Genomic DNA, 13,926 nt, shown 5'->3' with positions numbered 1-13,926 from the left:
TCCATTTCCTTAAGTCATTAAATTCCCTTTTCTATGAAAATTAGAGTATGGTTTTCTGTTACCTGTAACCCACAGCAGCAAGACAAAGCAAATGAATGAATAAAAAAATAATGAATGGGCAGTGTCCCCTACAACTCTTAACCCAGCTAATAGTTGCATTGTATACGTTTATTTCCTCCTGCCTTCCTGTACCTGAAAGAAAAAGCAAATCCTTCTTCTCCAGAAAAGGGTTCCATTAATTACTTCATATTCTCTCTTGTGCCTTTCATCTACCCTATCTTCCCTCCTCCCTTCTTCACATGTTTTCAGCTCTCCTTTAATCTAAAAAAAATCTTTTACCACCTCCAGAAACTGTGGCCTCACCTCGTCCTTCCCTTTCACCTCCAATCTTGTCTGAAGACTGGTTTACTCTACACAGGGGTTCTCAGTGAGGACTCCAGAGTGACCTTCCCTGAAAAGCTTTAGACCTTGGTCCGTGTGGCATGTTTTGTGGGAAGTGTAGCAACTTGGCATCATGGTTCAGGAGTTAGGCTCTCAGGACTGGCCACCAAGTTTCTCAGGCCCATGGACAGCTGGACGTTGAGGGCCACCTCCAGCTCTCCTACAGTGAGAATCACTCAGTTTTTGAGGTGCAGCTCCCTCACCCAGAAGGGTTCAGGACATCAACCCTCTGGCAATCACTCTGGTGCTGCCAGTGAGGTGGCAACAAGGCAGGCCTCAGTTTGGGTCCCAGAGTACAGTGAAGAGCAAAGGGTTGCTGGAAAGATCACTTTGAGGCCTTGGGGCTGGGCCAGGGGAGCAAGCCTTCAGCAAGAAACAGGAGAAGCCCTCCTGAGTACCAGGCAGCCACCCAGAAGAGGAGGCCAGACACTGTGCTCATGGAGCTCCAGCCCCTCGGGCGAGAAGAGCAGAAGCCTCTCTTTTGGAAACGCGATGTTTTCATGCTCTTGGCTTTTTCTGTCTGTTCCTGCTGCTCCTGTAGATTTAACCTGATTCCTGCAGGTAATGCCAACCAATGGCTCATGCTGCAGACTACAAGAACGGGTGTCTTTGTCCAGATCAGATCTCTAATGCAGGGCGAGGGAGCAGAGAGATAGGATCCCAAAGAATCCCAAGAGCTTCGGGGGCAAGGTCAAAGTCAGAAGCCCAGCAGACAGCTCTGCCTAGGGAGTTTCTGGCCCTACACTTTCCTTGGTGCTCCTTTTTTATCCAGTGGAAACTCTGCCTAGACATGGTCAAAGAAGCCAGAGGAACAGGTAACTGCCCACCTGAGCAAAGGGCAGTCTGGGAAAGGATGTCCAAGTGAGGAGGGGTCATGGAGAAAGGGGCAAGTCCTGGAGAAGAGCTGGGAGGGGAGGGGAGGGGAGGAGAGGAGCCAGGAGAAATGCTAGGTCTTCAGGCAGGCCAGACACCAAGCCTCAAAGCCTACCCTGCCCCCCACCCCAGCCAATAGAATAAATATTTCCACAGGGCCCCCTACTCATTGCATTTGGTTGCTTCTGCCCTGAGAAGACCCAGCCAAAAGATGGCACATACCCTAACCTGCCTTCCCACACCTGCCCAGACATACCCCCACGTACCGTCACCTCCCATTCAGGTACTCTACATATACACACACCAACACGGCTTTGTGGTTTAAACTGTTTTGTACTGAAATACAAGCTAATCCAAAAAAGGGCTAGGTTGGGTGGAGGGGGAAGAAATGATGAAAGCAGAGTGATCCCGAGGCTTGATGTTACCAACTCTGGAAGCACGTGCCAGTCCATCTCTCTGTCTGCATGCCCTGGCAGGATGCTCAAGGCCTCAGAGGTGTAGAGGAGCTCGGCTGAGCTAGGAGGAGGAGGCAGGCCAGTCCTGGGGTAGGGAGGGCAGCCATGCTCCCCTTCAGGGGCAGGAGCATCCTCAGCTGAAGGGCTTCACCAGCTTCATGGCAGCATAGTTCTGGAGGGAAGGAGGAGATGATAGGGTCACATGGAGTGGCTGTTTCCACTGCAGGACTTGGAGGATCAAGTGGAGTCGCCTGGAGGCAGGGGGCTGGGAAAGGAAGCTCATGGCTATTCAGCCACCTGCCTGCACCTTGCCCTCACCACCTACCATCCACACTGGGCCGCATACTCAGCACTGCCTGGTGCTCTTGATCATCAAGCAAACCTAACCCAGCCACTCCCTCCCTCCCACCTGGACTCCAAGCTTGCTCAGTCCTTTCCCCATCAATGAGAGTTAAAGATACTGCCTGCCTCGAAGACTCCTCTGACATGGAGGGCCTGGCCGGGGAGGCCTGCCCCTGATCTCTTCCAACAGACAAGTGATCTGAAGGCAGGGCCGTGATTCTCCCCCGACACCACCCCACAGAGGAACCCAGGGCTCACAGGTCACTGCTCTCCTGCCTAGAAGACAGAGACAGTTGCGGTGGGGTGGCTGGGGAGGACCCACACACAGGTCACACCAGAGAGGAGTCACCCCTGATTACTCTCTGCCTGCTGCATGACTGACAGGAATCTCCCCTCCCCACTTCTCCCCCCAAAAACCATGAAAACACACACAACACAACACAGGGCTCCTAATTGGGACAGTATGTTCCCCAGCGCCGTCCCGGGAAAGCCAACTGTGGAAACAAAGCCGGCAGCTCCTTCCCCGCCAAATTGCCTCCTGCCTCCCCACGCTGGCCCTACTCCCGGCTGGCTCTGAGGGGGAAGCTGAGAGGAATCAGACAGGCTACCCCCTTGCCCTCCTCCCAGGGGAATTTCCAAAAGGGTGGGAGATTAGGCCAACTGGAAGGGAGAGGCCCTGTTCCCTGGGCCCCCTCCACTGGGGCAGGGAGGGAGGGGCGGAGAGACAGCTAGGAACAGCGGAAGTCGGCTATCTGACCCCCGGCCCAATGCCAGGTGAGGGCCCCCGTAAAAGTGTGGGTCTGGGGCCTGAGCCAGGCAGGTCCTCATAGCTCTGAGACTGGCCAGGTAACTGAGTGCCTTGGATGGAGGAAAGGATTTACCCAGCCTGTAACAAAGGCCTGGAGGCAGAGGCGGTCCATAGCCTCAGTCCTAGGCTTCCCCCTTTCTCCTGACCTCCTTACCCCTCACCAGAGATTATTTGATTATATGACCTGTTTTCATTGCTCTCTGGCTTCAGTGGGGCTTCCCAACAGGCTAGGGACCCCTCAGTGACATGGGCCTCATCCCTGCAACACATCCTTGCCTCCCAGACACCTTGTTGTTGTTGTGAGCTGCTGTCGAGTCAGCCCCAACTCATGGCAACCCCACGAACAACCGGGATAGGACCGTTGTGATCCATACAGTTTTCACTGGCTGATTTTCAGAAGTAGATCACCGGTCCTTTCTTTCTAGTCTGTCTTAGCTTCAGCTCTGCTGACACCTGTTCAGCGTCATAGCAACGCACCAGCCTCCACTGACAGCTGGGTGGTAACTGTGCATGAATGCACTAGCCAGGAATTGAACCCAAGTCTCCTGCAGGAAAGGCGAGAATTTTACTGCAACCCAGCACTGAACCACCACTGCCCACCCCCCACCCTACCCCAGACACTTTCTAGCTGTTAGTTGCTGTCAAGTGCTTAACAGAGACATAGGCACTAACGGAATGGCAGCCAGATATGCTCAGAATGAGAGGACGGGCTGAGGACAGACCAGGAGAGGGGACTGCCCCTCCCCTGGCTCCACAACCAGAGGAGGAAACACCAAGGTGAAGTCCTGGGGTCTGAGCCAGAGTCCAGGTCACACCTGCGGCAGCTTCTGCTCCAGAACCCACACTTGCACATGCGCCTCCGTGGTCCTGCATCCAGTCTTGTATTTGTAGTTTCGTCTTCCTTCGCTTAACGAGGTCCCCCCAAACTGTACAAGCTTCAGGTCTCAGCAACCTGGATCCACTTCTGCACTGCAGTCAGGTTTCACTAATCTCTGAAAACCACAGCCAGCTTTGAGGGCCAGGAGGGCGAAGGTACGCTCCTTTGCTGCTTCTGGCCCAGAGGGTAGCCAGGGCCTGGATGTGCAAACCTGAGAGTCCTCTCCCCCTTCCAGCCACCCCTCACCTCCATCTTGCTCACAGATTGTGATGGGAGGGATGAATGAAAGCATTTGTGGTTTTAACAGTCCTCCTCCTATGAGACGCCCCCTGCTGATACCAGGAATCACCAGTGCAGAGCGGGGCTATATCCTTGTCCCCCCTCCATCTCTGGGAGGATTCACAGAGTAAAGAGCTCGCATGCAAGTAATTCCTGATGGGAGGGACCATGCACTTGGTCAGTGGCCTGGACAGAGGCCCACAGTGGCCAGAGCACTGGATGGGGAGCTGTGTATAGACCTGCTGAGCCATCTAGAGCCAGGCTCTTCCCCTCGCTCTGTATTTGTTTCTTTGCTATTAAGATCAGGGTGTCTCTACTTTTATACAGGTTTGAAATTTTCACGTTCATTTTTTTTGTTTGTTTTAATTGTAAAAAACAACATTAAAAATCAGGTATCAGCCTGTGAACAATGAGATCCCTCCCAGGTCTGAAGTTGCAGAGACACTGGGTGGCTTGAGCCTCTTCAGGGCCCCCCAGTGGGCTGTGAAAAGTTGGGAAGCACAGGCCAGGATCACAGTCCTGGGACCTCCTCCCTCAAGCAGGGCCCCATGAGCCGGAGGGCACTGTAGCTGTCACTGGTGTGGCCCTGGTCATCTCCTGACCTGGCACCTGGCAGCTTTTTAACCCTTCCTCTCAAACGTGCATCAAGCCAAGTGAGAGGCTCCCAAGATGGCCCCCGCTCACCTGCCTCTTCCCCTACAACTAGCTAGCTGCAGGAGGCAGGGCCCACACTATAAAATCCTCCAGGTAGATGCTATTGAGACCTTCTCCCAGTCCCAGGTCCCCCCCTCTTTAGCAGGTGCAGACCTCACAGACAAAGGGGCCTTCTCCTCTGCCCAGCCAGCCACATCTTGCCTTCCCTTCCAGACCCAGTTCCACAGCCTCCTTCAAGGTTCCTGCTCACCCCAGTCCAGGGGCCTCACTTCTGCCAATCCTTGGGTTACATATTCTAGAGCCTTGCTGAACATGGGTCTCCCCAACAAGGGCAAGAACTCAGGTTCCCCCATTGGACTAAGCGCTCCTCAAGGGTAGAACTTTGTCTCCTTTACGTCAGAGTAGAGGCTGCGTTTCCTCATCAGATATGGGGCTCCAGAGAAATAGAGGCTATTTCTCTCCATCAGATTAGGAAACGCTCCATTAGGCCAGAGGTCTGGGTCTGTGCCCTCCCTAGCAGATCAGGGTCTGCTATTGGTCAGGGTCTATGCTTCCCTGAAGAGAGTAGGGGCTCCCTAGCCTGGGGCTGCGCTCCCCCATCAGGCCTGCTCACCGGGAAAGCATAGACGAAGATCCCCAAGAACAGCAGCAGGATGAAGAGAATGATGAAGACGATGATGGCGCACCGGAACCGCCGCCACAGGATGAACTTCATTGTCTTGTATGGGGAGGTGAACCACAGGAAGGAGGTGTCAGGGCGCCTGGAAGTGAGATCCCAGAGGTCAGTGAGCACCTTCTGACCAGGGCTTGTTTCTCCAAACCCTGCTCTCATCTTGCAACATCAGGTCAAATAGCCCCAGCCCTACACAGTCTGTCCTCAAGACCTGTCCAGCCTCATGCCCCCACACCCCAACACTGCCCCAAACATGTATCTGCAGTCCCTTCCCCAAGCCTTTGCTACGACATCACCCGACCTGTGCCACCTTCCTCTTCTTGGTGCCTGCTAAATCCTTCACAATCTCAGAGCCAGCTCTCAGCCCACCTCTCCAGGACCCCTCCGCTGCCACCCTCCCCCTCCTGACCCAGGACTTAGTCACAGACTATAGATCTGGAAGCCAGGCAGATCCCCAAGTTAGGTGAGCTGCAGCCCAGATAAGCCAAGCAACCAACCCAGATGCACATAGCTGGTCCTTAGGAGGGAAGGACGGTGGCAAGAGAACCCAGAGAGCCAATTTTCTCTCACTCACAACCAAGGACAACTTAAAGACCACACAGGATTTTGTGTCTCGATAATAGCCAATGGGTCTTGTGGACCTCTTGTCTCTTTCACCAGATCCCAGCATCCCTGGGCAGAGGCCTTGTCTCCCACTGCTCTGCCAGCCCCACGACACCAAGAGAGCATTGTGCCAAAGTGAGTCGTCTGTACTAAGCCCAGTTTCAGCTGAGCAGATGGTGGAGGGAGAGCCGGCAAGTGCAGCCATGACCCCCACAGCCATCTTTCAGCCCTTGGAACTGCCTTCAAGACTTCCCCAAGAACTGATCTCCCCATTTCACAGATCCAAAGCCTCTTCAGGGCTCCCTGGTAGGCTGTGAAAAGCTGGGAAGCACGGGCCAGGAACACAGCCCTGGGTCCTCCTCCCTCAGACAGGCTGAAAGACCACTCCAAAAGCCACACCAACACAAAAGGAGAGCCATGGAAGCCAGCTTGTTAAGAAGAAAGACATCAATTGGGCTCCGGAGCCAATCACAGCAGGCTTGAGAATCCCAGCTTTACCACTTTCTTAAGTGAAATGACCTTATTTAACTTTGCTGAGATTGTTTCCTCATCTGTAAAATGGGGATAAGAATAGCCACCTAGTAGGGGAGGTTCCATAGCACAATGCATACATGCACTATGATGGCATGCTGGCACACAACAAATAGCTACCCTAACCAGTTGCTGTCAAGTCAACTCCGAGTTGACTCTGAGTAGAAGTAGTAGGGTTTTCAATGGCTGATTTTTCAAAAGTAGATCACCAGGCCTTTCTTCCAAGGTACCTCTAGGTAGACTCCAATTGCTAATCTTTTGCCAAGCACTTAACCGTTTGGCCACCCAAGAACTCCATAATGGGTACCCAATAGGATCTGTTTCTTGAATTAGCTGAGAAGCTCAGGGTTCCCTGGAATGATACCATCACTTACTTCGAACTTACTATGTAGCCTGGGATGAGGCATGCCCCTCTCTACGCCTGGGCTCTCCCTATGAACTTTGTGACTCCTGTGTGGTATGAGGTAGGGTGGCCTATAGTCACCATCACGTACCACCCAGGCCCCCAGGGCATGGTGGTCAGGGGCTGGGCACTAACCTTGGTTCTTCAAGCTTGGGGTTCATGTTGGGTTCATCCCGGCCCTGGCCAGCAGGCCGCTCCTCATGCTCACTCTCCGCTACGATCTCCAAGGTCATTTCCAACTTGCCCTGTGGGGCGGAAGGAGCCTGCTCAGGGCACAGAGGCTCTGCTGGTGACCTAGAGAGGAGCCCAGCCAGGACAAACCTCAAAAGCTACTTGTTGTTGCTGTGTTAGGTGTCATGGAGTGAATTTTGACTCATAGTGACCCCATGTGACAGAGTAGAACTGCCCCATAGGGCTTTCCAAGCTGTAATCTTTATGGAAGCAGATTGCCAGGTCTTTCTCCTACGGAGCTGCTGGATGGGTTTGAACCGCCAAACTTTTGGTTAGCAGCCAAGCACTAACCATTGTACCACCAGGGCCACTTAGTTATTTTAACAACAACAACAAAAAAGATATGGGGTTGTTTTGATCATCAAAGCAGTGCTTACTCCTTGTAGAAAACTTAAAATCAAAACCCATTGCCATCAAGTCAATTCTGACTCATAGCAACCCTACAGGACAGAGTAGAATTGCCTCACAGGGTTTCCAAGGAGCAGATGGTGGATTCGAACTGCTGACCTTTTTTTTAGTTAGCAGCTGAGCTCTTAACCACCACACCACCAGGGCTCCTGTAGAAAACTTAGAAATACATAAAGAAAGGAGAATGTCACTCATACTTCCACTCTGTGGAGACAAACTCCCTTAATATTTTTATGTATCATAGCTTTTTTTTTTCTCTACAAGTATATGAAATACGCAGTATATAGAGTTCTATAGCTTGCTTTTTTCACTTAGGAATATATTGTATTTCACCATATAATTATATATTCTTCAAAGTTTGGTTTTAAATGGCTGAAAAATATTCTATGGGATGGCTGACCATAATTTATTCAGTAAAAACTACTTATTTTGGTTCATTTGGGTTGCTTCCAACTCTTTGATATTATAAATAATGCTGCCACAAACATCCCAGGACCTAAATTTTTTATTTTATCTGGTTATTTCTTTAGGAGAGGTTTTTGAAGGGGGACTACAAGATCAGAGACCATAAATATCATTACATTTATTGCTATACATTTCTAAATTGCTTCCCCAAATAGTAAAAAGATAGCACCCCCAGCAAATATAAATGAGGGTGCCTGTTTTTCTACATTCTCACCAACAATGACATTGTTGTTTTTAAAAAAAGATCTTCTAATTTAATAGCCAAAAAACAAGTTACCACATTTTAAAAATATTCCTTTATTTAATTACTAGGGGAAATAAAGCTTCCCCGCACCCCAATGTTTAATGGCCATGTCTACCTCTTTTGTGAACTATCTATTCATGTCCACTCATTTTTCTTTTGGAATGTTAGTATTTCTTGTTTAATTGTTATAAACTTTTGTATAACAAGAATTTTTTATTTCAAGGGCCACTTCAAGGGTTGGCTGGCTGTGGGCCATTTCTAAGTAAACTGTCAGGGATTAAATTCCTTTCCAAGGCTGTTCTGCACTCAGAGCAGGGACCACACTCTGCTCCTCCAGTCACATTCCTGGGCAGACCTCTTGGCAAGTAAGGGTCCTGCTGAATGGGATATATGACCTCTGTCCCCTGTCCCAGTACACAGCACTCTGTTAAGGCCAAGTGAGTAGAGTATAAACAGGATCCACACAAGATGAGGGCCTCTTTCCAATCAAATAGGCTTCCTCCGGAATGGGAGCCTCAAGTGAAAGGACGCCTGGGAACTGGAAGGGAAAAGGGACAATGCCTTGGAAAATCAAGAGACAGAGGGCAAGAAAAAGGGAAAAGGGAGAAACAAGAAGCATGTATATACACCCAGTGATTGCTACAGGAGCCACTCCATTTTCCATTGTGGTTGGGAAGAGTAGACTTACCGCCAGCATCTGCTTCTCACCAGCTTCTGCCACACAGGGCCACCAGCCCTTCACTGTTTTCTGTTCAAAAAGGGACACAAACCACTCAGGGTGAAAAGTGTCATCCAGCTGGTCTAAGGAGCACTTCTGGGCCGTCTTGGCTGGCTTCGGCATGTGGTTGAGATCCAGCTGCAGGGAGCCTGCAATAGAGAAGAGTTTTTTGGCCAGGGGTTTCTGAATCGCTGCCAGTGGGGCTACCTGGGGCAGGGCAGGTTCAAGAAAAGCTCACTGTCACCTACTTAGCTTCTATTCATGGGTTTAGCCATGGGTTAAATCCCCTAAACTTTCCACCTCTCCATCCATTGTCTCATTAGAGCTATTCCTCTTCCTATCCATCTGCTCATGTATTCATACCTCCATCAATTTATTCACATATTTATTCATCCTTAACAGAGCTTTCCACCTTTCAATTATCCATCTTACTATGCATGAATCCGTTCATACACCCATTGTCTACATACATCCATCACCAGCTTTTTGATCTACCCACCTAGTTATTCAAGTAGCCACTGTTCTATCCTGATTTATTTACTCTTTTATTATATCCATCGCCTCCCTGTGCAGCTCCAGCTGTTTTCAATATGAAAATGTTGATATTCAACCATATTTGACCTATAAAAACAGCAATTTCATGTGGTTTCACCTAATTCAATAGCAATAATATGACAGTAAAGGAGTCAACAGAATTGGAGCCTAGGGTATTAAACAGTTTGAGTGAGAGAGATTAAACCTAAAAATTGTTTTCTCAGGCCAAATCAGGGAAATTCTTGAATATCATGCAAAGGGCATTAGTTTTTTGTTTGTTTGTTTTGGGTTTTTTTTTTTTTTTTTTGGTTGTTTTGTTTTGTTTTCAGTGCGGAGTGCTCAGCTACTGAAAGTTTCTACTGATTGAATATAGTTTTTTTTTTTTTTAAGTTTTCTTTCTTTGCACTCATTTCTTAATCCAGCCATCCTTCCATTCGTCCATCTGCATTGATCTAACTATCTGTATTAATTTATAGCTACCATTGTGGAGTACTGTAACTATCCATTAATCAGGTTACTATTCCATCTATCCATTTATCCATCTCTGTATCAGTACTCATCTGTCTATCCACCTACCCACATGTCTCTCCATCCCTCAGGTCCAGTTGAATATGCTTCTTTTCAATTTTAAATACGGTCTCAATATACCATTAAGTAAAACTCAGGATACTAAACTGTATAAAAAAAAAAATTAAAAGAAAAAAAACTGTATATATATGGTTTAATCCCAGCTCGATCTATATAAAAGATTATTTCTGGATGGCAAGATTATAGATGTTTAACCATTACTTTTCAATTAAAAATAAATAAATATTATTGAAAAGTGAAACATTTAATTAGAAAGCACATTATGAAGAATGCTGGGAAAAAGAAATCTCATGGAATTAAAAGGTAGTACTTTTTTATAGTTTTTTATTTTTAAAAACAAAGGATGAGTCTGTTTAACTTGCTTTTGAATACTGTTTTCTCAGTTCCTTAAAAACAGAATTTTCTTTTTCTTTTAAAATTAATCTTCTAAAGCCTCACCCCATAAAGAAAAGATTGATGGATTTATATCCTAAAACTTTTTAAAGTTCATAAGCAAAAATACTTCATAAAAATTAAACGCAGAGGAAAAATGGAATTATTTGCAATGTGTTTTTAACATATAAAAAGCTCTGAAAAATCAATAATGAAAGATAATTGTTCTAAAGCCACGAAAGAGAAAATTCCACCAAAAATTTGGGTAATAAAATATATTTCTAATGTTCTACCTTACAGGTAATGAAAAAATACAAATAAAAAATGAAGTATTACATTGGCAAATATTATTAAAAGATAACAAGAGTTTAGGGAAAATGGCACTCTTATACAAACAGGGCACAGGTGGGAGTAAAAACAAGTAAAACTTTTCTAGAAGGCAATTCAACAATATGATCCAAAAACCATTAAAATTTAGAAAGACTGACAAATCTACTTCTTAGAATTATGGAAAGATATGTACAAAGGGTAGAAAGACATATGCCTAGAAGTGTCACTCACAGTAGAAAAACTGGAAATGACCTGAATACCTGCAAGAAGGACTAGTTAAGCAAAACAGAGTCCATCTGTACGACGGACCATCAGATGGACATTAAGTACGATGATGCAAATATAAATGTAGGGAGATAACTATTGACAAGAAAAGATGTTCTTGATAGATTGTTTTGAAAAAAATCAGGGTAGAAATTAGTACATAAACTATAAACCCATTTTGTTATACATGTCCTGTATGTATGCATATATATGTATATTTGAATTATGGTGTTGGCGAAGAATACTAAACATGCCATGAACTGCCAGAAGAATGAACAAATCTGTCTTGGATGAAGCACAGCCAGAATGTTCCTCAGAGGTGAGGATGGCGAGAGTTCATCTCACGTACTTTGGACAGGCTATCAGGAGGGACCAGTCCTTGGAGAAGGACATCATGCTTGGTAAAATAGAGGGTCAGTGAAAGAGAAAAAGACTCTCAACAAAATGGATTGGCACAGTGGCTGCAACCATGGGCTCAGTTACAGCAATGACTGTGAGAATGGTGCAGGATCGGGCAGTGTTTTGTTCTGTTGTACACAGGGTTGCTATGAGTCGGAACTAACTGGATGGCACCTAACAACAACAACATGTGTATATATAAAATACACATATAACATACATATGTTTGTCCATATATCTGAAATAATATATGCCGAATTGTTAATGGAGATTATCTCTGGGTGGTGAGATTACAATAAAATGTTGGAGAGAGGCTCTGCTTACCTGTATTTGCTAATTTTTCTATGTGAATTCTGTATCCCGGAATAATAAGTAAAATAACTAAAGCCATATTTTATGCCATGATTTTTACACCCTGTATCTTCTGAAATGAAGTCCTCGAGCAGCTCCTGGTCCTGTGTGCAGGTGACCAGCCAGGTATGGTGTGGGGATGGGGGAAACAGGAAAAGCTCCTTAGAATGCCCCCTGCTGGGGCCCCAGGGCTTAGAAAGACCTCCTCACCTTTTAGGATCCAGGGTCACCTAAGAAGAGCTTCAGTGGTTTGTCCAAGGCCACCTTGATCCCAAGAGGCAGAGCAGAACCAGAGACCCAGGCTCCTGACTCCCCAGGCTGCCTTTCTCTTGGGTTCACTTTCATGGTTGTGACAGAGCTACCACTAACCCGGGACTCTCATAGCCCAGCCTGTTGTCCTGACGTAACGCCTTCCTCCTCATCCCCATAACCCATCCCCTGCGAGGTCCTCCCTGCTCTCAGGTGAGGCTTTCAGCATGGCCATTTATCCCAGAATCCTTGGGGAATGGAGAGCTGTTTGTTCATTCCCTCAGCCACTCAGGCACCAGGATGAAGAGTGACTTGATCCCCTTACTCATCTAGCTCAGTCCATGAAACAGAGATTGATAAGATGGGAGTGACCCAAGCTGTGGGCATGAGACCAGGCAGCCACAGCACACTCAGGCTGGCCTCCACCTGTGCTTCCCTTTCTCCTTCCCTTCCTGAGCCCTACCATCTGACATGGCCTAGCACCAATGCCACCTCTGCTGCCAGGACCACCCTGGGTGGCCACTTGGATCACACTGAGTCACAGACCTCACTCAGCATTGAGGACCCAGTGCCCCTGAGCTCCCCAAGGGCAGAAAGTCAGACTGCTCCTGCTGCCCAGTCTTCGCAAAGGGTCCAAGAATGGCACACACACAGCACAGGTTCCAGAAACAGCCCCTGCGGTGCAGAATGGCGCTGACGGAAACAGTGCTCACCCAGGAAGTCATCAAAGGAGAACTTGTCGTTGTCCCATATCTGGAATACCACTCGTGCTGGGATTTTGCTCTCAGTCTTGTCCAGCCTCCAGAAGGCATCCTGGTCCAGAGGAGAAGCAGAGGAGGAAGCAGGCATGCAAAGTTAGAGAATGGTAGTGGTCCCTTCCAGCCTGGAAGGCTGCCTGGAGGAGGCAGTAGGGTGGGATGTCCTTGGGGTCTTGCCAGAAACAGGGTCCTGGCAGGAAGAGAGCAAAGGGTAAACTCTAGAGGGCAACGTTCAGGGTCCAGAAGGGTACCATACAGACTCATGTCACATATGATGACTGTTTTAATCCTTCCAGTTCCATGAGTCGTGGTTATCATTCTCATTTCACAGATGATGAAAAAGAGGCTTGGAGACATTAAAAGAATTTGCCCAAGGTCTGATAACTCATAATAATATTAACATCACACTTCCTATGTGTCAGCCCTTTACCAGTATGAGCCCATTTATCCTCCCAGTGACCTCTGAGGGGGATATAATCTTTACTGCTGAGGAAACTAATACAAGTAACTAGTCCAAGGCCTCACAGGTAGGAAGTGGCAGCCAGGATTCACACGCAGACAGCCAGGTCTCAGGTCCCTACTCTCAACCCTTAAGCCCTACTCTGCTCACATGATCTTGGGATCAGGGTGGATTGGCTGAGAACCTGTGGGTCCCCCCTACCCTGGATCACCAGAAGGATCTTTCCTAACATACCACTGCAAGAAGCTGGCACTGGGGGGGGCAGTGACCCCAGTTCCTCCCTCACCATTCACCCCACCATAACCTCCAAGAGCTTGCCCAGGGGAATCAAAAGCCCACAGTGCTGGAAAGTTGACAGCTCACCTGCTAAATGGAGGGGAGAGGACCTGTCTCTCCACCCACCTACTTGTGCAGAACCCAAGGCCCCCGCCCTTGGAGCACCTCAGCCCTCACCTGGGCAATGCCATCTAGGGTTTCTTCCCACAGAGACCTCATGGAGCAGCTGAAGGGGTGTGAGACTCACAATGCAGAGGCCTGGGTTTGCCCCTGGGTCCAGCCACACTTGACCCAAAGGACTGTCCCTGGGGCTTTCCCACAAGGTTGGAGCTGGGGCCTG

At 48.1% G+C, this 13,926-nt stretch overlaps 1 protein-coding gene across 8 annotated transcripts in view; it reads right to left on the bottom strand.

Moving 5' to 3' along the window:
* Window positions 1–1,627: 1,627 nt before the first annotated feature.
* Window positions 1,628–13,926, bottom strand: part of DYSF (dysferlin) — a 242,190-nt gene continuing 229,891 nt past the window's right edge. For all 8 annotated transcript variants that reach the window (XM_064268707.1, XM_064268709.1, XM_064268711.1 and 5 more), the window contains 5 exons: window positions 12,806–12,905; window positions 8,976–9,154; window positions 7,075–7,184; window positions 5,343–5,490; window positions 1,628–1,941 (listed from right to left, as the gene is read on the bottom strand). In XM_064268707.1, coding sequence (XP_064124777.1) covers window positions 1,903–1,941; window positions 5,343–5,490; window positions 7,075–7,184; window positions 8,976–9,154; window positions 12,806–12,905 — 576 coding nt within the window. In that variant the 3' untranslated portion in view covers window positions 1,628–1,902. The remainder of the gene's footprint in view (window positions 1,942–5,342; window positions 5,491–7,074; window positions 7,185–8,975; window positions 9,155–12,805; window positions 12,906–13,926) is intronic.

This window comes from Loxodonta africana, chromosome 15, assembly GCF_030014295.1.
Source record: "Loxodonta africana isolate mLoxAfr1 chromosome 15, mLoxAfr1.hap2, whole genome shotgun sequence".
NCBI lineage: Eukaryota > Metazoa > Chordata > Mammalia > Proboscidea > Elephantidae > Loxodonta > Loxodonta africana.
Note: the sequence above shows the minus strand (reverse complement) of the source record. Positions and strands in the feature narration are given on the sequence as shown.